The sequence below is a fragment of the Mus pahari genome, chromosome 17, assembly GCF_900095145.1.
Source record: "Mus pahari chromosome 17, PAHARI_EIJ_v1.1, whole genome shotgun sequence".
Taxonomy (NCBI): domain Eukaryota; kingdom Metazoa; phylum Chordata; class Mammalia; order Rodentia; family Muridae; genus Mus; species Mus pahari.
This window is the reverse complement of record NC_034606.1, coordinates 23,743,157-23,766,826: the sequence shown is the minus strand read 5'-3', so window position 1 is coordinate 23,766,826 and position 23,670 is coordinate 23,743,157. Positions and strand designations below refer to the sequence as shown.

Here is a 23,670-nt window from a genome sequence, read left to right as displayed (position 1 = left end):
TTGGATTGGGCTCTGCAGGAAATAGGCTAAAATGAGGAGCTGAACGCAGGCGTCCTGGAAGGGAACTCCAGAGAGCAAACATTGAGAGGGCCAAGGGGGAGTTGAACAAGCACGGAGGAAGGATGCTTGTCCTGGGCAGGTTGACTCATGGGCTGAAGTAGTGGCCATCTGGGGTTCATGGACATGATAGGACAGATGAGGGGCATGGCCTCAGTTCACTGAGAACTGTGTGATAGGAGAGTCACAGCCCAGCGTTCCTACTTGCAGGTGTTTTACCTGCCAGCCCGTCTAGTCCTCTAGCAGCTATGAAGGGTCTCTCATGCCGTGTTTACCCCAGCAGCCGGCCCGCCTGAAAGCCCACTGAGTACTTGTGGTGACAAAGCAGCAGTTGGTTACAGGAAGCATTAACACGGGGTTGGGGTGGGGGGACAGAAGCCTGGCAGTGGCATGGCAGTCCCTGCTAAGGACCTGTGCCAGGGAAATCCAATTGTGTGCTGTCAAGGAGCCAGAACACGGGAAGAGCTTGATGCCTCTGGGCCATTGCTACTCTCCGAAGGAAGGCAGATCTAGGCTCCTAGGACCGTAGAGAAGCGGCCCAGGTGACTTGGTCCAGCAGGATGGTCACAGTATGTAAATCGGAGTGCAATTCAAAAACAAGAAAAGCAATTTAAAAAGGAATGTCTTTCCTCTTAGGAGAGACTACGAAGGAGCCCAATTTGCAATCTTAGACAAGCCTCCCCTTGTTCTAGCTTCTCTCCTCCCTTAGTCCCTGTCCCCCGAGGACAGACCCACAAATCCCTCACTGGCTCTCTGCCCTCTCCCTTTTTGCTCCTGGAAGTGGACCTGCTCCTCTCTCCCACAGCCTCCTCCCTCTTCCTCATTCCTGGGTCCCACTTGGTTCATTCAGTCCCTGATTTTTTAAGTCGCCTCAGTCCCCTTCCAGTGAGATAGACCCCAGGCAGAGGGAACACCCCGTGGGGTTTGCTATCCACGCCAAGGGGTATTTCGTGCCTCCCCGACTTGAGACTGTCTGGAACGACCCCATGCGATCTCTTCCATACTCTGCGATCCTGGAACACTAAGGCAAACCAGCTCTCTAATACTGAGGACTACACGAGTTGCTGGGCCTCAGAACAAAGAAAAGGAAGTGGAGGACCAGAAAGACTGAGTAGTTTGCCCAAGGTGGTGCAGCTAGGAAGCGGCAGAGCCCAGGCACTGCTACCCCACAGTCCATGAACTTCCTCTGTGAGCCCCACAGTCCATGAACTTCCTCTGTGAGCCCCACCTTTTCTGCTTCTATTCCCACTCTTCAAGCTCTGTCGAGTCTCTCCTCAGCTCCAGAGAGTGAGTAGGGCAGAAAGAAAGTCTGTGGTGTTCCTCTTACCTGGACTTGACTCTGTGTTTGCTTGATAAATGATTGCATGCCTCCCTTGAGAGAGAGGTAGCTCTTTGTAATTTATAGGGGACCATTTTCCTGTCTCCCCACAAAGTAGCTCTTAAAAAAAATTAGAAGAATCTGTGAGTGGAACTTACCTCTTCACAGCCCTGCTCCCCAGTTCTTGGCCTTCACAGATTTCAGATAGCCTAGTCAAATCCCTTTGAAGAGTCAGAAGACATGAATGTTGGTACCACACATCACCCCCCCCCCCCGTCCCTGTACCCCTGGCAGACATTACTAATCGATCACTGAGCTTTTTTTTTCCTGCGCGAGCTGGGAACTAATTTCCCAGTGTAGCTTAGAGGGGGAGCAGAGAATTCATCTGGAGACATCAAGAGAGATCCTAGAACATGAGACAGTCGATGAGACAGACAAGTGGGGGCAATAAGACAGGGGCAGAGATGGTTTTCAGAGAAAGAAACTGAGGAACGGAGGCACAGGGAGATCAGTTAAATTCCTCAAGCACTCAGTAGCAGAGGCTGGGTTTCTCTCCGAAGCTCTTGCTCCTCTCTGAAACCCGAATTCTCTAATTGCTAGATGTGTGTGTGTGTGTGTGTGTGTGTGTGTGTGTGTGTGTGTAAGAGAGAGAGTGAGAGGGGGGTCATGCTCTTTCATCCAGGCTGGCCTGGAACTCACCATGTAGTTCATGTAGTTCACGTTGGATTAAATCCTCAGTGACTTGCCTGTGTCAGCCTCCAGCATGTTGAGATTCTAGGCACAATCTTAACCACACCTGGTTTTGTAATTACCAGTTCAAGTGAGAATCCTCTCTGAGAGCCTGATAAATTTGTAGTGACAGTAGAAGCAGGCAAGGCATGCCTTAGCTTCTTGGTACCCCAAGTTTCTATCTCAGTTAGGGATTAGCACAAAGTAGGCACGAAGTCAATGTCTGGTTGGAACAGTAACTGGTTAAGAGCCCCAGCCTGAGAAGCTGGGTGGTGTGGATAGAAGACACTCTCATGGGGACCAGGTCTTGCTTGTGTACAGGATGGGAAAAAAATCTAGAGGCTGTGGCTGGGCCCTGGGGGGAGAGCACCTCCCTTGTCACTTCACATCAAGGCCCGTAGAAGTGAGAGAATCATACAGTCTTGTTACCCAGTGACCTGAGACATGAAATTAAATTAAAAATTAGTTGGCGTGTTAATTAGACAGGCAAATCACTCCCTGTCAACATCAATCAATTCTTTTAGGCATAAAATCAGAACAGCAAAGGCAGGGCAGGGTGAGGTTCTCCAATGTGTGCCTGCTGGAGACCAAGGCAGTGGGTAGGAAAGAGAAGTGTCTGAGGGTTCTGCCAGGTGCCCCGAGCCCCATCCAATCCACAAAACCTTCTTCAGCTGCTTTTCAGAAGGGCCTCTCCCTCCAGCTTGGTCTCCACTGGTCCTATCTTGAGCATCCTACAAAATCCCAGAGCCCTTCCCAGCATCCCTCACTGCAAGCTCTGTGACTCTTTTGTCTCTCACCTTGGACTCTGGGTCCCTTGCTTGAGATTTCTGATGTGCATAGAGACTGCACAAGCTACTTACTCATTTTCCTTAGCAAACACGCAGGTGCTTTCTAAAAATTAAGATATCACTGACACACATTGAAGTTCATCCCTGTAAATGTGCTGCTGCTGGGTTGAGACCGTAACCAATGTTCTCATCACCACTAAGACCTTCCAAAGTCACAGCTTCCCCTCCGTCAGCCCTGAGAAACCACCGATCACTTATTTGTCTCTAAAACATTTTGCTTGTCCCTGGATGTCACATAATTAGAAGCACACAGGGTTAGATCTCTGAATCTGGCTTATTTTGCTTAGCATAATGCATTGTGATTCACCTATCTGTGCATCGATAGCCATTGTCTAGATGTACCATAGTTTGTTTATCCACTTCCCAGCGAAAGGACATTGGGTTCTCACTTGATAGGTTTAAGAATAAAGCCACTACAAATGATTATATGCAGAATTCCATCTAAACCAAGTTTATATCAATTGGGTAAATATCTAGGACAATATTTCTAAGTTCCACGGTAGATTTTTTTTTTCCAAGACAGGGTTTCTCTGTATAGCCCTGGCTGTCCTGGAACTCACTTTGTAGACCAGGCTGGCCTCGAACTCAGAAATCCGCCTGCCTCTGCCTCCTGAGTGCTGGGATTAAAGGCATGCGCCACCACGCCCCGCTTAGATGTTTTTATGACTTTGTAAGAAACTGCTGCGCTGTCTTGTAAAGACTGAATTATTCTTGGTGCCCATCAGCAACAAAGGAGACTTTGGTTGCTCCACACTGCTGATGTATAAATGTGTGTGTGTGTGTGCGCGCGCGCATGTGCGCGCGCGCGCGTTTGCCTGTGTGCATGCAGGTGTATGCACATGCATGCGTAGATATGCAAGTGTGTGCTCACCTGCTGAGTATGTGGAAGCCAGAGGTTAGTGTCAGGATATTTTCCTCCATTTCTTCTCCATCTTTTCTTCAAGGTCTCCTTGAGCTTGGAACTCTCCAATATGGCTATACCGCTTGACTACTGAGCCCCCTGGAATCTGCTTGTCTCTACTCTCTCAGTGCAGGGGCTACGGATGTATAACCATCACACTTACTACTTCACCTGAGTTCGGGGGGGGGGTGTCTCAACTCGGGTTCTCATGCTTGCAGGGAAAGCATTTTATCCGGTGCATCATCTCCCCACTTCTGGTGTATAAATTTTAAGAAATGACATCATGTGTTCCTGGTGACCACACTTACACAGTTTGCAGACCCAGTGGCAAAACACAAACATGGAGTCCCTTGTTCAGAAGAGAAGGAAAGAAAATACTATTGGAGTTACTGAGCTTTGGGTTTTTTTTTCCCCCCTGCGGTCTTTCTCTTGGCTGCTGGTAGGCTGTTTGGTTTGCTTTCTAAATTTGTTCTTGGGTGTTTTACTGTGTTCTGTGGTGTGTTTGTGTTCATATTCTGAGCAGAGCTAAAGGTCTAGATGCACATAGGACTCTCTCACAGGCTCCGGGTTTTACAGGCTCGGGGTAGCCAGCGTTATCTCAGCCGCTCCTCGAATGGAATCGCTGCTGCTGTAAACGAGGGGATGCTGGGTGACTTCTGTGGTTCTGGGGAAGCTGAACAAGAACGTACTTCCCACCGGGACCCAGACCTTCTAAGAAGAGGCACTTTGTAACCAGACTTGCTCTCTGGCTGTTGATGGAAGCCGCTAAGCCAGATGAGGCAACTCTGTGAAGCATAATTGTGCAATCCAAGCACAACACGGTGGTTGAAGGAAGCTCTGGGAGCCGATGTCACTGATAGGAACTGAAAACCCTGTGAGCTGGCACGCCGGCCAAAGCCACACACCCATTAGCTTTATGAACCGGGGGGCCTCATGGCTTTGTGTGTGCGGTGACAGGAGACACTGCCCCTCACAGCTATTGTGATAGGGTTGGTACTGGAACAAAACGACCCTGTTCTGGGTCTGAACTTGGAAGGAGAAGGCCCAGCAGGGCTGCTGCACCCACCACCTGTCTCAGCAGGCCTTAGGAGAGGAGTGGGTGGCTCCTTTCAGGAGAGTGTTAACCCTTTCTTCTCTGGGCTAGGGATTCTAGCCGTCCTGCCCATCCAGTACACAGAGAGCACATAGTGCCTATGACTCTGCTCCTGGATAATTTAGTGGAAAGGTTCATTTGGATTTAAAAAAAAAGTCCCATGGTGCAACTTTGTAACTCTTCCATCCCATGAAAAGGGAGGCGCAGAGGGGAACCAGCCCTGCCTGCAAAGGAAGAACAGCCAGGGGAATGTCTCAAATGTCTCTTGTCATCAATCTTCAAATGTTCCCAGTTTCCACAGAGGTACAGCATGCTCTGCTGCCAGGAAAGACAGCAGGCAAGAAACCATCAACGCAGAGGAACCCCGTCTCGCAAACAAATGAAAGGAAAGGAAAGGAAAGGAAAGGAAAGGAAGGAGGGAGGGAGGAAGGAAAAAAGAAAGAAACCATAAAGCCAGGTAGTGGGATGGACCAGCCAGCTGGTAAAAGGTGATTGCCACCAAACCTGATGACCTGAGTTCAATTCCCTGGATTCCCAAGGTAGAAGAAGTATGGCTTTTAAACACACACACACACACACACACACACACACACACACACACACACACACACACTGAATAAATATAAAGAACTAACCTAGGCCCATGGGGGCTCACAAAGACTGGACCACCAACCAGGGAGTATGCATGCGCTGGACCTAGACCCCCTACACATTGTAGCAAACAGTCAGCTCGGCTTTGATGCGGGTCCCCTAACATGTGGAGCGGGGGGGGGGGGTGTCTCAGTCTCTGTTCTTGGGCATTGGATTCCCTCTCCCCCTACCTGGACTGGTTGGGCTTCAGTGGGAGAGAATGTTCCTAGTCCTGCTGGGACTAGATGCCCCACAGTGGTCCCAAGGGCCCTCCCACTTCTTTGAGAAGGAGAGGGGACAAGGGGAAGGGACTTATAAGGGTGGGACTGGGACAAGAGGCGGCGGGTGGGGGGGCTGTGATCGGAATGTAAAGTGAATAAAAATAAATAAATTACTGGAGAAAATAAATAAATAAATATAAAGGAATGTAAGAAAGCAAAGCAAAAAAAAAAAAAAAAAAAACAACTGTGAAAACAAGCATGAGGCCTTGAAACGAAGCCATCAAGCAAACATGACCCTGAACCGTGGTGAATGTTCAGGTCAGGGAGAGGGCAGGGTCCGTGAGAACACAGCACGGAGGGACTCCACCCAGCTCAAGGGCAGATGCCTCAGGAGTGATGAGAGGGGATGAGGGGGGTGTCTGCCTGTTGGGGCAGGGTGAGACGGGCCCTGGAGGTACACAAGGATGTGGCTCCTCTCTTGTGGTAGAGCCATGAAGCTTTGGCAGGCTATGGTCCAAGTCACTGTAACATTAGTAATGGCCACTCGAGTCACAGGGAGCCTATCGAGTGCTTTGGGGACACTATCAAGCGCTTTGGGGACATCTGGCCAACAGCAAGGGTAATGCTGCTTACTTCTTGGATGCTGCCAGAAACAACAGGCTGCCTGCCTCCTGCCTACAAGCTGAACCCAGGCTGGGGAGGGGAGGGCTGAAGCCTTCTGATGCCCTGGACACAGGGCTGTTCCCCTCAGGGCGCATCTGAACAGCCTGCCTTCACACCCCTCATCTCCATGTCTCTGCTCCCTCTCTTTACCTGGGTGGCTTCTCCCTTCCCTCTGTCTTGTTATCGTCAGAATAGAAGATGAGACTCCTGCGAGCCTAACCAAGGCCAGCCAGGCAGGTTGCCAAGCCCAGCTGTAAGAGGTCAGGGGGGGAGAGGGTAGGGGGTGGGGTGGGGTGGGTGGGGCTTTCTATATCCCAGAGGATGACAGCACAGTGTCCGACCCTGAGGGCTTCCTCCTCTTTCTCTCAGGTCTCAACTCTCCTCCGCTTCTTCTTAGTTTAAGTAGAGGTCACCGGAAGGAGGTAGAAGTCCTAGTGGGCAGACGTTTGGCACCAACTCCTCTGACCTTGCTCCAGCTGAGCAGTCGTTCCTGGGAACTGTATGAAGAAAGAGCAGGCAGAGGCCAGGTCAGAGGTGGCTCTTAGGCTAGGCAGGGTCCCTGTGGAACCGATGGAGACAATGAGCTGAGGGTGAGACAGAAGTACAGAGAGAGTGAGGCATTAAAAGTCTCAGTCATTCATACCAGTTGACCTTCTGGTCTTGGCCTTTGGATAAATGGAAAGTTGTTCCTGGGGTGAGAGGACAGAAATGAACCTATTCTTCTTTCAATCTGCCCACAAGTTCTTCAGTCTTCCGTTATCCAACACATCAATACAATTCTGCTGGGTTTGTTACTAGCAAAACTTAGATCTTCTGGGATTCGAAGCCCTTTCTGTGACACCCAGAGCCACCTCCGTGTAGCATGAATAATAAAAGATGTTCTCTTACTGACGTGGATGTTGGATTAAAGTGTCTGCAGGGCCTGGTTCTCCCTGGGCCCTCTAATTGGCTGTGGATAGATGGCTGTCTTCCCCCTGCACCCTCCTAGGGTGCTCCCTTCGTGTGCACTCAGGTCCTCTTTTCTCATAGATAGACACCCCAGGCAGTTCTAAAGATCACGGGAGAGGCACATGTGTTACTAGGTGTGATGGTTATTCTTGATTGTTAACTTGACTGTGCCGGGAGTTAACTAAAACCCAAGCGGCTGGTGTGGTGGTTTGAATAGAAATGTCCTCCAAAGACTCATGTGTTTGAATGCTTGACCCATAGGAAGGTGTGGCCTCGTTGGAGTGGGCGTGGCTTTGTTAAAGGAACTATGTCACTAGCTGGGAACCTGGAGCACACTGGCCTGCAGTCAGATCAACAGGTTGGAGAGTGTCTCTTCCAGGCAGCTCAATTGGTCCAAGAGTGTCTTTCATCACTTCCTTCCTGCTTCTATATGCTTGGGAGAGGGAGGGATGGGATGAAACTGATCAGTTTCAGGAACTTCCTGGGGCCACTGAGTTGCTTACTTCCTGAGCTTAAGGAGCTTCTCTGTAGGATGGAGTTCTTTCACATCAAACGACTGGCTCAATACGTTCAAACATGCAGTATGTATCAAATGAGAATCCAGTTCTGTGTGTTGTGAGTAGAACACACAGAAACCTGTACACTCATCTACACTGCGGGGTATCTGTTGTGCTGATTGCTTTGGACAGAGAATAAAAGAGTTGGAGGCGGTGGCCAAGAAAGAAGTTGTTTCATTGGGAAATAGAGTCAGAAAGGAGGTAGGTGGGGAAAGAATTAGCAAGTTTCAGAGGATGTGACCTTTAACCTGACTGTTGAAGGAAGAAATCCCCGTAGCAAAGCCACCTGAGCATAGAGAGGACAGTCAGGTGGAGGCGGTCTGTGCACAGGTGGCAGTGGGAAAGGCCTGTTCCTGCAATTCCGGAAGGCACAGCTTGGAACACTTGGTCAGCTGTGGGTCTGAGAAATGACACACTTAATTCCAGCCAAGCCTGTAGTCCCGTGGGGCACGGGGCACTATGCACCTTGTATTTTGGACTCGGGTGCACACAAAGCCAGAGGCTCAGTCTGGAGCGTCCCTGAGGAGTGCACTTGCTTCAGGAACCAGGAAGCAGGGGCATGAGTTCACACACCCAAAGGTTCCCTGCTGTCTTTGATAGTAAGTGGGGCCCTGTTTTAGTTACTGTTCTATTGTTGTGAGAAGACACCTTAAGCAAGGCAACGTATTAAGGAAAGAATTTAACTGGGGGCCTGCTTACATGTCAGATTAGTTCACGACCACCCTGGTGGGGAACATGGTAGCAGGCAGCCTCTAGTAAGAGCGGTAGCTGGGAGCGCACATCTTTTCTGTAATATAGGGGCGGAGATTGTGAGACTGGGTCTGGTATGGACCCCTCCTCTAACAAGTCCACACCTCCCAATATTTAATAAACAGTACACTAATGGGGACCAAGGATTCAAACATGTGAGCCTACGGGGGGCCATTCTCATCCAAACGGCCACAGATCCGTATTTAAAAGATCCAGAAGCGTTATTGAGCAGCGAGTTTGCTTCTCGAGCAATGTAGCTCAACTGGAGAGTCCCAAGTGCGGGCAGCCTTCCGGAGCTGTGCCTCCTTGAGCTCCCGGGGCATGGCAGGAGGAAGCTTGCAACGAGAAGGAGTCGTGGCAGAAAGTGTGCACAGGTTCGAGCCTGCTCGTAAATTCTTACCGGAGGATCCTCCTACTAGGGGAGGCTCCTTCGGCTCAGTTACGCCGGCTTAAGAGTGACCGTGAGAACCCAGCATCCAGAATGTGGCCAGGAACACAGTAGGTGCCCAAATTAATGTTTCATACCATCACGAGCGTGTAAACTCTATACAAAAACAAGCTCACAACAGTCTCTCTCTCTCTCTCCCATGCTCTCCCTCACCAGGACGACTTTAGCAGACGACCCACTATGTCTGTTGACGGACAGAGAGACAGGAGAATAAAGACAGGGCGAGTGCAGTGCAGATCGGTTGATTCCAGAAGAGCCAGAAACTTGAATTCTGCAAATGCTAACTAAACTCAAGCCTCTGAGCATGCGCACTGGGCTACCTACGAGAGTCTTGGGATTCAGGCCGGAAACCGTTTGTAGGTGCCTCGTTAGCGCAGTAGGTAGCGCGTCAGTCTCATAATCTGAAGGTCGTGAGTTCGATCCTCACACGGGGCACAATACTTTTGTCCGTTCCGGGTCTAATTTCTTGCCAGAAGCGGATTTTACTCTTTCTCGTGGAAGCGCTCGCGACGCAGATTGTCTTGCGTAGGCGAGGCGTGGAATGGCTGCTGTGTTCTAAGCGGATCCGGACCTTGAAAACAAACCGTTGATCTCTGGGGTCGCGGACCGCCCCGGGGGAGGGAGGCGGTCCATTTCTGCTAGGTTCAGAAAACAATGTGGTGCAAGGGGCGTGGAGCCGGGAGGGAGGCGGTGGGGACCCGCCCAGGCGCGCGAGGTCACTAGGGGGCTCGGCCACTCCTGCAGGCAGCAGCGGTGCGATCACAGGTCAGATAGCAAGTCCTGTGGGGGTGTGTCGGCTATCGCGCACCCCCACCTTCCCAGCTGCTACCCTCATCGGTTACAGCCCTTCTTCAGAGCGTCTTGGGGGCAGTGGAGGGTCAGTCATTTTCTGGGGTGTGTCAATGGCTGATTCGGGGGCTCGGAAGATAGGCACAGGTGTCCCTCTCAGCTCCCTGGAATCCAAACTTCCTGAAAACTCTCTGGATCACCACCAGCCCCATTTTGGGTGGTAGTACGCAGTAATGTCAGTTCTTCGTCTAGTAATACCCATCGCGCCTGGCTTTTCTTTTCCTTCGTACACATCGTTCAAGTTTCCTTGGAGAAGGCTTACAGAACACTTAGCAAGTGAACACGTGGCTCTACCACAAGGTCCTTCCTTAAGGGGATCCTGCCTTCCCTTCAACCATGAGGTTTGGGATCTGGAATATAGGAATTACCGTAAATGGAAACAGGGCTTCAGGTCAACTGTGTGGCTCAAGTTGGACTTTGGGCCATTGGGTCTGGAGTCTTTCCTTTTACACACAACGTTTTGTTGTTTTGATTTTTGAGACAGGATTTCTCTGTGTAGCTCTGGCTGTCCTGGAACTCTCTCTGTAGACCAGGCTGGCCTCTAACTCACAGAGATCCTCCTGCCTCTACGTCCCGAGCGTTAGGATTAAAGGCGTAGCCACTGTTTTAGTAGTCTGCCTGTCTCCTTCCTTCTTAGAGAGGAATCAACATCCAAGGAGCCCTGACTGACTGCCAGACTGAACCTTACTGTCCACCGCTGACCTGGGAATTGAAAAGCCCATTGGATCCCTGTTACTACAGACTGCAGTCGTAGGTGTGGCATTTCTTATTGTCTGCCAGCAGAGCCACCACGGACATCCTCAGCTTTGCGGACTATTTCGCTATTTCGCCTTTGGGTATCTTACTGGAGTCTGTCTTTTGGACTCCAAGCCTGGACTTGGGAGGTATGTGTGGGGTCATGTCTTAAATCTACGTTTCTGTTCCTGGCTTCCTAAGCTTTGAAGACCTTTATTCACACCAAGGATTCCTAAGATTTTTTTCCACCCACAACCCCTCCCTTTTTGGCCTGAGAAAATTTACAAGAACCTGGATTTATAAGTATATAAATAAATATACAAATAAAATTTATTGAGAAGAAACCGCGAATTTATCTTATTTTTAAGTTGAAAAATAACTTGACTGTGATTGGGGAATCTGAAAGATCATGTGCTGCTTATCGTAAGAGTGCTGTGAATGGCCACCACCACACAGCGGGTCTGAGGCTTGTCAGCTTGGGGAGTCTGAGGGGGGAATATTTTAAAGCCAGTCGTTAACACCAATTCTGGCTATACATATAATTTAACCATTTATTAAAGATAAAAGCAAGTCGGCACACTCCTAAGATTTAAGAGCTTACTTAATTTTACACAATGAGCTAAATCTTGGCTGAGTATTGGATACTGTCACACGCAGAGTGTCTTCACCCTTCTTCAGAGCTGATGGGTAATGTGTTGGGTATGATAGTGCCTGCCCGTCCTCCGTTCTCCTAGCACTTGGCAGGTGGGGGCAGGGAGGTTAGTTCACAGTTATTCTCAGCCTCACAGCAAGTTTAAGGCAAGCCTGGGCTATGAGCCTATGTCTCAAGAGAGCAGGCACACAAACAACCCACCTCACAAAACTGATGATACTTGGATTTTATAATTACCAACGTTAAGAACACTGCTTTGCATAAAGATGTACATTCTGGGCCATTGCAGAAACTGTTGGAAAATCCGACCTGATCTTCAGCCCAAATTTGCTTAGTGACTTTTTGGAAACCCAAACAGTAATGTTAGCACTGCTAGCTAGATCCCAGGCCGTCTACTATGGAGCGGTATCTGCACCTTAACAATTTTAAAACCCGAACATTTTAACTACGATACAATCTAAAAATGCCCTAATTCGATACTTATGAGCTGAGGAATGATGGTAGGGATACATTAAATGTTTGTTTCTGTAATTAACTCATTATTTTTCTAATAATTTCTAAGAACCAAAAGCTCATGGTGGCTCACTCCTGTAATCCAGTGCTCAGGAGGCAGAGGCAGGCAGATTTCTGAGTTCGAGGCCAGCCTGGTCTACGGAGTGAGTTCCAGAACAGCCAGGGCTACACAGAGAAACTGTGTCTCAAAAAACCAAAAAAACAAAAAAAAAACAACAAAAAAAAAAAACCAAAAAACAAAAAACAAAACCCAAAAGCTCAGTATGTACAGCAAAAACCCTGGGGTTTATAACATACAATGATCTTGAATCAGAGCAGAGAGGTTCTCATCAGTGGATATTGGGGTTTCATGGAGTGACATAATGGGGTGACCACATCAGGGGACCATGGGAAACACTTATGCACAGACAAACCAAGGCTGGTGAGTGATAAAGTGTACCTGCTAGCTGAGATCTGGAATCCGCCCAGTGCGCATGTGTGTTCAGAACAGAGGCTGTGGTGGTGCTGGGTGATGCAACCTTGGGAAGCGACAGAATCACTCTGTGTTTGATATTGAACTAAGTTTTGCTCGTGGTGTGTTCAGAAACCTCTTCATGTTGCCAAAGTTTCATGACACCCCCCCCCCCCCCATTTGGTGGCAAGACTGCTCTTAAATGCCTTTTGCTACAAGGATGGAAACTTTAAAGAAATGAGGTATTGTAAGTTCATGTCCAAAGCCACACGTTTACACTCACTCAAGAGTGCTTGCGCGCATACACACACAGAGGTAATTAGAGTGGGTCTGAATTCCAGCCAGAAAGGCCCCAAAAGGGATGGAAAGAGGATCCAGCACTTATGAGCACTTTTGCAGAGGACCTGGATTTGGTTTGCAGCACTCACGTGACGGCCCACAACCACTTGTTAATTCTTGTTCCATGGGACGTGACACAGTTTTCTCACCTCTCTGGGCTCCTGCATGTATGTAGTGCACACAAACTCACAGAGGCGCACACATACACACAGACACATCCTTTTCTTTTAAAGGACTTAAGAGATGACGTTTGCCATACACAGCTGATTGTGGCAGGTGGCACCACAGCATTTTAGAGCTTGAGTGCTTTTAGGTCTGCAGGCTTCTTTCCTAAAGGACTCACCGCCTTCTACGGTCTATGTCCTCCATTTCTGTGGCAAAACACCATCAAAGGCCTCTATTGTAATGGCTGGAAAGGTCCAGGCTGAGGTAGTACTTCTGAGAAACCAATGTTTGCACAAAGACAGGTGGGATCTTATTATGATGATGATTTGTGGATAATGGAGAGCATTTTCCAGATGTATTTGGTTTACCGCAAGATTCTTCTGAGTGACCCCAGAAAACAGAATTACTGCAAAGTACCACACATCTATTATATACCAAGCACTGGGCTAGGAACTTCAGATACATGCTGAATCTTCACAGGCCCCTCAGGGATGAAAGGGGGGCCAGGCAGCAGGGGAGAGGCAGTCACTCCTGGCTACTGTCAGTAGAGGGCAGGAGACACCGGAGAAGCTGAGCTGGAGCCAGTGCTGGGGTGGGTGGGGTCACAGCAAGAGGCCCAACAGTTCTGAAGTATAGAGCACAAGCCTGCCCTTCAGGCAATCGCACTACTGCAGTTTGACATCACACGTGTACTTGCTTATGATGGGCACGTCAGTGGACAGATTGGTTCTTTCCTTCTGGCCTGTGGGCTAGCCTGGGAACCCAGGTCATCAGGCTTGGGCCTGCCCCTGTACTCACTCTGCAGTCTCCTAGACTTGAGTCCTCTTGTTTATCTCCATTTATCTTTAAAATAAACCTCATCTCATCAGCAGAAGTCTGTGCTGGCCCTTGTAAGCAAAGAAGACAGTTCAGCTTTGATAGTTTCCAAAAATCTTTATTGTGAAAGATTCCAGAAGCCCTTCACAAGCCAAAGCATTATAATTCAATAGAAAACATAATTTTATAGACATATTTCTCTATACAAAAGGCTGATCTTTATAAAAAATTAGAATAAAAAACTGAAAAAAATCAGTGTCATTGATTTAAAAAAGGGACCTCTGATTATTTAATGGTGAAATGTCTTTTATGTCACCAAAAGATGAGGGTGCTGACAGCTGCTCCGAGCCCGGGCTGTGAGTCTCCTGCGAAGATTTCGCACACTCTTGAGAAGGTCGTGTTCCATGTGGTTCCACTCTGTTGGATTATTTCTTGAAAAACCTGGAAAATAAAATTTATAATTAGCAGCTGAGTTTTCTGATGTACTAATATTTATCTTCAGTGCAATTGTTAGAATAATCAATAACAAAACCAACAAATTAAAAAACAAATTTCTTGAACAAAACGCCAACCACATTACCCGGTCCTCTGTGGTTTCATCCCCAGCCAAAGGGGCTTTTGAGCTCTTCAGGGCTGCACACATCCTACCACGCTACTCAACGGAAAGGAGGACAGACAGACTCCAGGTCAGGAGCTACACTCCACAACCATGCCCCAAAAACAGGACTGTTGTAGGGCGGGGGAGGCCAGGTCAGCACTAAAGTAGCAGGCGGCTGTAGTTTACACTGCCCCATGCTGTGGGATGGAGGGAGGGCCCCTACACATTTAAATGGCTTCAGCTTCTGAAAAATGGGTTTCGTCCCCCATAGCAGGCAGCCGTTCAGCTTTCATTTGCTGCCAAATAACTCTGGTTCCTCCCTACCCCTCTGAAGTGCAGATTATCTGGTTGTGCACAGCTCCAGGTGTGTGTGTGTGTGGGGGGGGGGGTTTCGGGTCTCCAGTGCAGGCTGGAGGCGCAGGGCCGCTCCAGCTGCTTGAGTAAGACAGTGAATCTTGTCTATCAAAAGAAATATCTAAGTCTGAAGAAAGGACAAGGTTTCATTACTCTTCTGGCACAGAATTTACAGATGCACACAACAGGACTCAGCAAAGATACTTCACACGATAGTGGAATTTCATCATTTGCCATTAGTCACAGTTCTCATAAAGCTTGCTTCTGGGGATCTTGTATAAAAGGCTGTTCTTCTAAGAGAGCTCAAAGACCTCTTAAAAAGTCAAATTTCGCCTTATCTAGACAATAGCTTTACTGGAAAGCCAGTTAAAAGTCTAATAGTTTTCTTGTCCTCTCCTTATTAGATTTTAGAAATTATGTATGTATGTATATGTATATATGTACATACATATATATGGTGGGTTGTTTTTTTTTTTTTTTTTTTTTTTTTTTGTGATAACCCTGGCCCCACACTGAGCCTCATCACCAGCCCCTTCATCCTGAGCATCACTAGGCTCTCAGGCTGGCCTGGTCTTGACCTGTCTTCTCAGTGTGCCTAGTGACTGGGATTACAGGCCTGCATCTAGTCACCCACCAGCTCCTTTTCTGACTTACCAACTCTGCTGAGATATGATTAGTTCCTCAAGGGCCAACTCACCATCTCAGCCCTGCCCTCCCTGCCCTGGGCACAAGTCAAGTGACCTCTTGATCACGGGTCACCTAGCCAGCCCCTCACAGCCACCAGTCAACCTGCTGACCTTTCTCAGGTGGGTAAGGGTGGGGCATGCTGGAACCACGTTACTATTCTAGTCAGTGTCTAAGCCTGCTATCTGGGGGCCAAAGAAATGGAGTCACATGGCTTGTATGTGAGGCTGCTCCTCATCCTATCTTCCCCAGCAGAGCTACAAGGCTCCCACTGCCCCATTCTAGAGTCCCTACTGCCAGTGCCCTGGGAAAGCCCATGTGCTTGCTCTACCTCCCCTGCTAGTCTCTACTCGGCTTCTTTATTTATCAACTTACTGTGTGGTGAGGGGTCCACATCAGAAACATCATTTAATCGTGAGGTTTGAGGCAGATAGGCTGAGTCCATGTATTGCCTTTGCAACCAAGGCATTTCTGCTCATAAAAAGGAGAGAGAAAGGATGTGTGAGAGTGAGCGGAAACCCTCTATTATGACAGACAATGTTTGGTAACTCCTACTTGCATGGATGGTTACCATCACGTTCTTGTTCTGGGAAGAACACAGCTGCCATTCAGCACAGAGGAAATACAGTGTCAGGGATCAAGAGCTGCACAGAAATTCTGCTAATGGCTTTTTAAGAACATCTTCAGCTAAAACAAAAGGCCATCAAATAGCTAAGACATAGACACCAGGGGCCAGGAGCATTGCTTAGTGGGAGAGCATTTGCCCAGCACACACAAGGTTCCAGATTCCTTTCCCTACAAGAGAAGATGTTAGGGGCTGATCCCAAATACCAAAAGCGCCCTTCTGCTCATTAAGTACACCCCTCACCATGAAAACCACACAGGGCTCATGAGAAGCTTAGCAGGGCAGGACACTTGCTGCCAAACTCGACTACTAGACTCAATCTGAGGGACAATGTAGTGGATGGAGAGAACCCTGCTGTAGCCAAGCACCCAGAACAAAGTGAAACATATGGACATAAGCATCAGTAAAGCGGTGCTCATCTTCAGCTGTTTCCCCCAGCCCTGACCCCCACTGCTCCAAGGCCTTTTGGAATCTGCCTCACCTGCATCATTGCCATCTCCATCATCAAAAAGCTCGACATAGGGAGGGAATGGAGCCATGTGACAAGCTGGCCAACCTCCAAATGTCCCAGTGTAGGGGATGACACCACTGCCATGCAGCAGATAAGCCACAAGCCAGGCCCTGGCTCTTCTTACCCACCCTTCCAGAGCTGAGATCTGCCTGCCCCTGTCTCCACTATGCTGTTGAATCTGTCACCCCCAGAAGCTGTTCACTGATGTTCTCCTGCTCAGCCAAGCCCTGGCCTGCCTACCACAGTATCTCAAGCCCTGGCTGAGCAGGCTTGTCTGTGAAGCTAGGCTGGCCACTGCTTCAGCCCTGCTTCGCTCAATCAGTTACTGCACCCACTGTGTCAGAGCGTCACTACCAATGCAGTTCTGCATGTGTGGATTTAAAACAACCTGCAATTTACTTAAAGATGCTCTTCTGTCACACATCTGAACATGTAAAGAAGAAGAGAAAGTGCCTCTTTTCTTCCCTCAAAGCATGTTCTTTAAGGCTTCAGAGGTGACTCACTTTTTTATGGGTGGGCACACATGGGTGTGTGGATGTGCAGGCACGCATGTCCATGTGCACGGGGACAGACACCGATCTCAGGTATCTGCTGCCTACTTTCTATACTGAGGCTCAGACTACGACCCAGACATTGCCGAATTCAGCTAGCCCAGCTTGCTCCAGGGCTCCTGTGTCTCTGTCTCTGGAAAGCTGGGATTACAAGCAGTCTTCCATGCCTTCCTGACATTTACCAGGATGGTAGGGAATTCCAGTCTTCATGGTGGCTCAGAGAATACTTGAGCCATTCCCCTACTCCTGACTGCTTATTTTTAAAAACTAATACTTATTTAATGAGTTCATATCACATATACCATGAAATGCAAAAGGAACCAACCGTGCACACCAGCTCCCTTGCTTCCCTGACTCCGGAGCACTGGCCTTGCTTCCCTGACTCGGGAGCTCAGTGCAGGAGGAGAACCTGTCCTAGTGCCTCCCTAGGCTGTGTCATGCAGCTGGTTAAATAGCCTGCTAACAGTCTGGGGCCCCACTCCTTGGCCTAGCACAAGAGACCCTATTGTCTGTGGCTGTCTTCCTCCCCCATACATCTGAGCCAGGCCCCAATGCACTGTCCCGGGGCTGGGACGCCCGATGCCGGCCACATGTTCTCTTGGCCCACGGCATTTACAGCCACCCATGGACTTGCATGCCCTGCTGCAGCTACCTTACTAACACAACAGGGCAGGCAGCTTTACACCACTGCTGAGTTATGCTCGTCCAATTCTATGAGGAACGATGGCTGATAAATCCACAAAACGTCTTAGAGAAAACATTCTTAGTAAATGTGTATACACATGTTTCCCAAATAGGCCTAGAAACAACAGAGGTTAGAAAACTGTGTGATAAATGTAACAATACTCAAGCTCCCAGCCCAGAATCGTCTCACTTTATAAAGAAGGAACTGGACTTAGAGAAACCAAAGGCATACATCTCAGCGGCTGTGCTCACCCCCAGGAACTCAGGCCAGGGTCCTGCCCTGCTCTTGGTCCCCTGCACTCCATCATGGTCATCTGTCCCAAGTGTCATCTCTTTCTTCTAAGCCCTCCCTGTTCTTCCTTCAACACGTAGCATTTTGAAACCTGGTCCAGCGGCTCCATCTGATAACCGTGTTTCCCAATGTTACTGTATCATTCGCTCTTACTCTGTGGTGGGAGAGTGTGCACACATGCAGAGCGAGCGCGCGTCAGCGTGGTTTTCAGGGGCTGCTTCTCCTTCCATTGTGATTTCTGAGGATTATACGCAGGTCGTCAGGCATGTATGGACAACTTTTACCGGCGGCACCATCTTGTTGGCTCCCACTGTCTTCTGTCTTTAATCTCTGAGGAACTGTTCTATTAATATATACTCTATGTATCATATCCTTCTTTTTATTTGAGATAGACTCTCAGGTATGCAAGCTGGCCTTGAACTTCTGACACTCTTGCCTCTATCTCCCAAGTACTAGGATTATAGGAATGTGCCACCACACTTGGCCAGTTCATCTTTTGAAAGTGAGTAATTTAATGTTATCGATACGTCAAAAGTTATTACAGTCATCATCACTCATTTTGGGACATTTAGTAGTCATTTCCCCAGCACTTTCTGGCGATCATCCATCTACTGTTCTCCGTACACATGCGCCAGCCCTGACAACTTCACGTGGATGGGCTTCAGTGCGCATGCAGCCCTTCCTGTTTGGCTTCCACAACCAGACAGAATGTTTTCAAGGTCAACTACGCTGAAGCACAGGACGTCCTATATCTAGCAGAAGATGTCTCTGTGTGGACGCAGTCCTCTCTCCCCTCACATCTCACTATGCAGCTCCGATCAACCTGAACCTCATGGCAGCCTCAGCTTCCTGAGTACTTGCATTACTAGTACAGATTACCACAGCAAGCCACAACACACACTCTGACTATACCCGGAGGGAAATACGTACCGGGAAGCTGTTGTTAAGAGGTAATAATCATATGCTATAAAGAGACTGGCAGTACAAAATGCAGTAAAGAAAACTTCCCCAGACCTGTATGCTGCGTTAGAATGTTGAATTATAATTTCCATCTAAAATTGTACTTGTTTGTCTGTCGTATTTATTTTGTGCATGTGTACGTACATGTGTGCCACACTGCACATATGGAGGTGGGAAGATGATTGGGGGAGGGAGTCCCTCTTCCATCATACGGGTCCTGGGATTTCCACACAGGCTGCCAGGGGCCATTACCCACTGACTCATCTCAACCGGCTCACCACAATTTTGACTTTTCAGTTGAATGGTTGTAAGCCTTCTCCTAAAACTTAAGTCCTGCGAGGTCCTGTGCTGCTGAACACACTGCTGTTGGCAAAGCATAGATCCTTGATAAAATTAGAATAGTTCTTAGGGAACAAAGCAGATTCCAGATTAAGAGAGCACCCAAGACCACAGTCCTCTGGAATAAGACAGTCCAGTGGGGCGTTAGAGGTTCCTTTGCTGATTGCCTGTGAGATCCGTGCTGGGACTGAGCTTGGGCTTCTCGTATGCGAGGCAAGCACTCTATTGCTAAACCCTGTCCGCAGCTCAGGGCTGTTTTCTTAACAAGAACTCTATAGTCATCAGTTCTACATCTACAGCCTACTGTTTGTTCCCTGTACCTCTCACTGCCCCCCAAGTGCAATTTGAATGAAAGCAACAGAAGAGAGCGGCCGAGTTCATCATGGCAACAGCACATTACCATGTAACAGCGCAGACCCTGTAGACACTCACCTTCATGTTCCAAAGCTGCACTTGTCTCCTGCCTTAAAAACCACCTTCGAGAGGCATCTGAAAGGGCAGAGGCGTTCTTTTCTGAGTGCAAATGGAATTCCTTCTCTTCGGCTTCCTTCCACTGCACACACGAGGGGCAAAAAGACCATTAGACACTGCAAACAGACTACTCGGGTAGAGCAGCTAGCTCCCCCACTGCCTCTGTGTCTCTCTGCACAGGGTGAAACACACAGGCCCTGGTGCTGCTGTGGACTCAGGGTGGCCACGTGAGAAACCAGGGCAGAGGCAGGTCTTGTTAGCACACGAAGCAGGAAGCTGAGTCTCAACTCTGCCCAGCAAGCAGCGACTGCATCCCAGGTTCCAGGACTTAGCAGACTCACTGGCCTCCCAGCCATGGGAATGCCTTTCCGTCTAACGTGAATGCTGTGCCCTGGTTATGGAGTCTAGGGAAGTCAGAGACCTCCTCCCCTGGCTCTGGGACACACATCAATCATAAAAGGTTAGAGATTCCTACTGCCAGTTTTCCCCCTATAAAATGAGAAAGTTCATCTTAAAATGAGTTCAGAGGATGACTAAGTAGTGAATCTACAATATCCAGAAATGCTACACAGAAACCCACAGACACATTTTGTGATTAAAATGCCAATTCGTTAAATGCAAACTTTAAAGAATCTCAAACTCTGAGGTCAGAGGACAGCAGAAATCATGTCCCCTCCACTCATCAGTGCGCAGTCTCCTGCTTTCCCAAGACCACGTGACAGTAGAGGCAGCGTTAGAACTCAGGACGCTGGACACAATGGATTGTGCAGGAGACACTCGCGCAAGGACTCTCAGTCCACCCTCAAGCCGTTATTTTACCTCCAGTCAATTTCACCAAAGCTTACAGTGTGTTGCCAGCAATCCTTGTCTTGAAGGGAGGGCTCCCCCCACAGTGTTCTTATAGCTAATGGTGTCAGTATTTTGGGTACGACCCCATACTTCAATCTTCTTTCCTGTTCTTGAATAAAAGGGCTACAAGACAGGTTCCCTCACTGGGGTGAGGTAGAGGAAGGTGAACCTGGGAAAGGGCCATGAGGGCACCAGTGTTCCCTACCTAAAGCCTGGACCTGCCAGGTCACTTTCCTAAGGCTCCAGCGTGGTTGGGTCAGCCAGAAGATACACAGCTGTGACTCCAGCACCACTGAGTGAGTGACCGAGTGGCAAGGGATGAAGGTCATGCAGCGGGGTACAGAGCGGGAAGGCAAGCGTCAATACAGCCACGACCCCAACAAAAGTCTGTCACCTTGTCCTCCTTATAGCTACTTTGGGTCTGCTTCCTACTGGCTACAGTGTCTTCTCTTTACATTCTCTTACTGTTTTTAAGTATTACAGTAGTATTATAGCATCACGGTAGCAAGAACAAACCCAAAAGGCACGAAGCAGAGACAACAATATAGCAATGTATATACCAATATAAGACATTGGATCATTTGTAAGTAGCGTCAGGATTAGACGATGTTCTTGAATAGCACCCATTATATTTTGATCATTTGATGGGTTAGGGGCATAACTCAGTGGGAGGGTGTCTGTAAAGCCCTGGGTCCAGTCCCCAGCCAGCATGGAAAGAGGTTAGCTTAACACACGAGCCAGAAGTCTGTAAGCTTCCCTTACTTTCTTAGCCTCCTCCTCCATCATCGCATTTAACACTTCGACCTCTTTCTGTCTGTTCTTGCGGAGGAGGGTGGCAACTTCGTAGTAGCCCTGGCTGCGCTGTCGATCGTCACACTTCTGCTTATGTAAAGCCTGAATCTGCCAGTCGGCATTCAGGCAGGCTTGCTCGGCCTTTGCCAAATTGTCCTCCATTACCTAAGAAAAAGTAAACTTCAGAAAGATGTGGGCATCCACCTGCTGTATCCAAGAATCTACTTAGCCTGGGTGGGTGTTTAAACAAACTGACTTCCTGGCCCCACCATAAACCAATCAAACCCACCACTAGGCCAGCCGGTACTTTTTAAAAGCTTTGAGAGCTGACTGTGGTATGTGTGTGTGGCGAGGGGCAGGGGAGAGAATGCAAGTTCAAGGCCGGTTCAAGCTTAGGTGGTCACCAAACCCTCTCTTCAAAACAGCAACACTAAGCTCCTGAAGTAACTCTGCTTCATCGAGAACTTCCAGGTTAGAGAAAGGTAAGACTCAACAGCTTCTGGTTCTAACACCCCGAGGAAACATTTAGAAAGAGAAGCCTTTTCAGATGTACAGGACCTGGGAAGAGAAACAAAACAGTATGGCATTTCGGAGGAGACAGCTAAGAGACCGGTGCCCCCATCAGTTCTAATTTTTAGAATAGTGCCAGCCTGCGACACAGCCACTTGACATTAGGTTAAAGGGACAGCAGAGAAAGTTCTTCCTGAATGTCTCTTGTCCCATCTCAATCCTTTTCAGCTGGTACTTCTGAAAGGGCAGTTCACAAGAGATGCAGAAAATAACTGGAAATATTTCCTTAAGGCCTCAGCAATACACAGCACCCTCAACTATCACTGCAACCTCAAACACTTTCAAATGTGTGCTCTCAGAAGTCCAGCTCGAAGTTCATGGCGTGTGTGTGTGTGTGTGTGTGCGCACGCGTGTAAGCTCAGGGCATGTGTAAGCTCACGCATGCCACGTGAGCCGGGCTCAGCAGACTCACCCTCTGCGCCCTTCTGCTCCCCATCTGGCTGTTTTCTAGCAGCTTCTGGAACATGTGTTCTTCGAGAGCCACTTTCCGCCTATGGGCGTCTGTATCTTCTCGAATTTCTTTTGCAATAGTCTCTTGACTTGTAGTCAGATCCTGTTGAACACAGAGGGACTTCGCTTTGTTCAGGCCCCCAGGACAACTGTAACTTTCTCATTGTCAAAGTAAAAAAGGAAACAGGGGTGACTTTGCTGCCAACTTTAGGGTCCCTGAAAAGTTATCATAGAAACCCAGAGAACGGCAAACATGCTCAGAATCAACTCCTGAATCCTGGAAGGTAACAGAAGTTGTGTGGCATCCATTCCTACCCCGCCTACAAGCCCGCCATCAGCCTTTGAAAGCCAGCAGCCTCAGCGGGACGCCTGTGCAAGGTGGGAGTGGAGGTCTGAGTGAGCAGACCCAAGAGGTTCCACGCTCGCTCTCTGTGGTCCTGGAGACTTCACACAATCAGAAAGTGAAGCTGACACTGGCACTGCAGGCTGCCTTGCTGAAGAGACCCAAAGTTCTCGGATCGCACGGCATTTCATTAGTTGGCTATGGAAATGAATAAAGCACCAAGTCATGCTATAGCACATTGTGCTAAGTGAAAGAAGCCAACCTCAGAACCCGCTGTATAGGTGGTGCATGTATAGTGGTGCAGGATAGGCAAACCCACAGACTAGGGCAACAGAGCAGTAGTTGCCAGGGATAGGAAATGGTACGGTAGCCAGGGCACGGGGAAGGCAAACAACCTTCATGATGATAAATAAATCTACGGTAAAGAGGCAGAATACAAACTGTGTGCCAGCCGACTCTCCGACCGGTGCTGAGGACACCCACAGTTGTGCTTGAGTTTAGTGCTGGGGCTGAACCCAGGGTCTGGGTGTTCTACCAAGTGCTCCACCACTACACAGAGCCCCAGCAGTTATTTCTTTTTAAGATCTATTTTAAATTGTGTGTGCGTGTGCACACAAGTTTTTGAAGTGCAGGTGTCCTCAGATGTCCTGGAATTGGAGTTACAGATAATTGTGAGCCACCTGATAGCTGGCACAGCTGCTGGGGGCTACACTCTGGTCCTCTGCAGGGTAGTCATGCTCTCAACAGCCCTGGAGTTGGGGTTACAGATGGCAGTGAGACTATGTGGGTGCTCTTAACCACCATGCCATTGATTAGGCCCCAGGACTTATTTCTTTTTTTCTTTTAAAAATTTTTTTTATTATTGTTTTATTTACATTTCAAATGCTATCCCGAAAGTTCCCTGTTCCCTATAC

The 23,670-nt window shown here is 48.7% G+C and overlaps 1 protein-coding gene and 1 non-coding gene across 5 annotated transcripts in view; one reads left to right on the top strand and one right to left on the bottom strand.

The window, feature by feature from the left end:
- The first annotated feature begins 9,525 nt into the window (after positions 1-9,525).
- On the top strand, positions 9,526-9,598 carry Trnam-cau. The gene has a single exon. It is a non-coding gene; the product is annotated as a tRNA-Met (tRNA).
- Positions 9,599-13,785: 4,187 nt separating this feature from the next.
- The window catches only part of Tbc1d31 (TBC1 domain family member 31), a 61,016-nt gene continuing 51,131 nt past the window's right edge, over positions 13,786-23,670 (bottom strand). For 2 of the 4 annotated variants that reach the window (XM_029531053.1, XM_029531055.1), the window contains 5 exons: positions 22,376-22,516; positions 21,364-21,558; positions 19,714-19,834; positions 15,695-15,790; positions 13,836-14,124 (listed from right to left, as the gene is read on the bottom strand). In XM_029531053.1, coding sequence (XP_029386913.1) covers positions 13,991-14,124; positions 15,695-15,790; positions 19,714-19,834; positions 21,364-21,558; positions 22,376-22,516 — 687 coding nt within the window. In that variant the 3' untranslated portion in view covers positions 13,836-13,990. Of the gene's footprint in view, positions 14,125-15,694; positions 15,791-19,713; positions 19,835-21,363; positions 21,559-22,375; positions 22,517-23,670 lie in introns of all 4 variants that reach the window. The other 2 variants (XM_021216712.1, XM_029531054.1) reach the window with 1 other exon arrangement.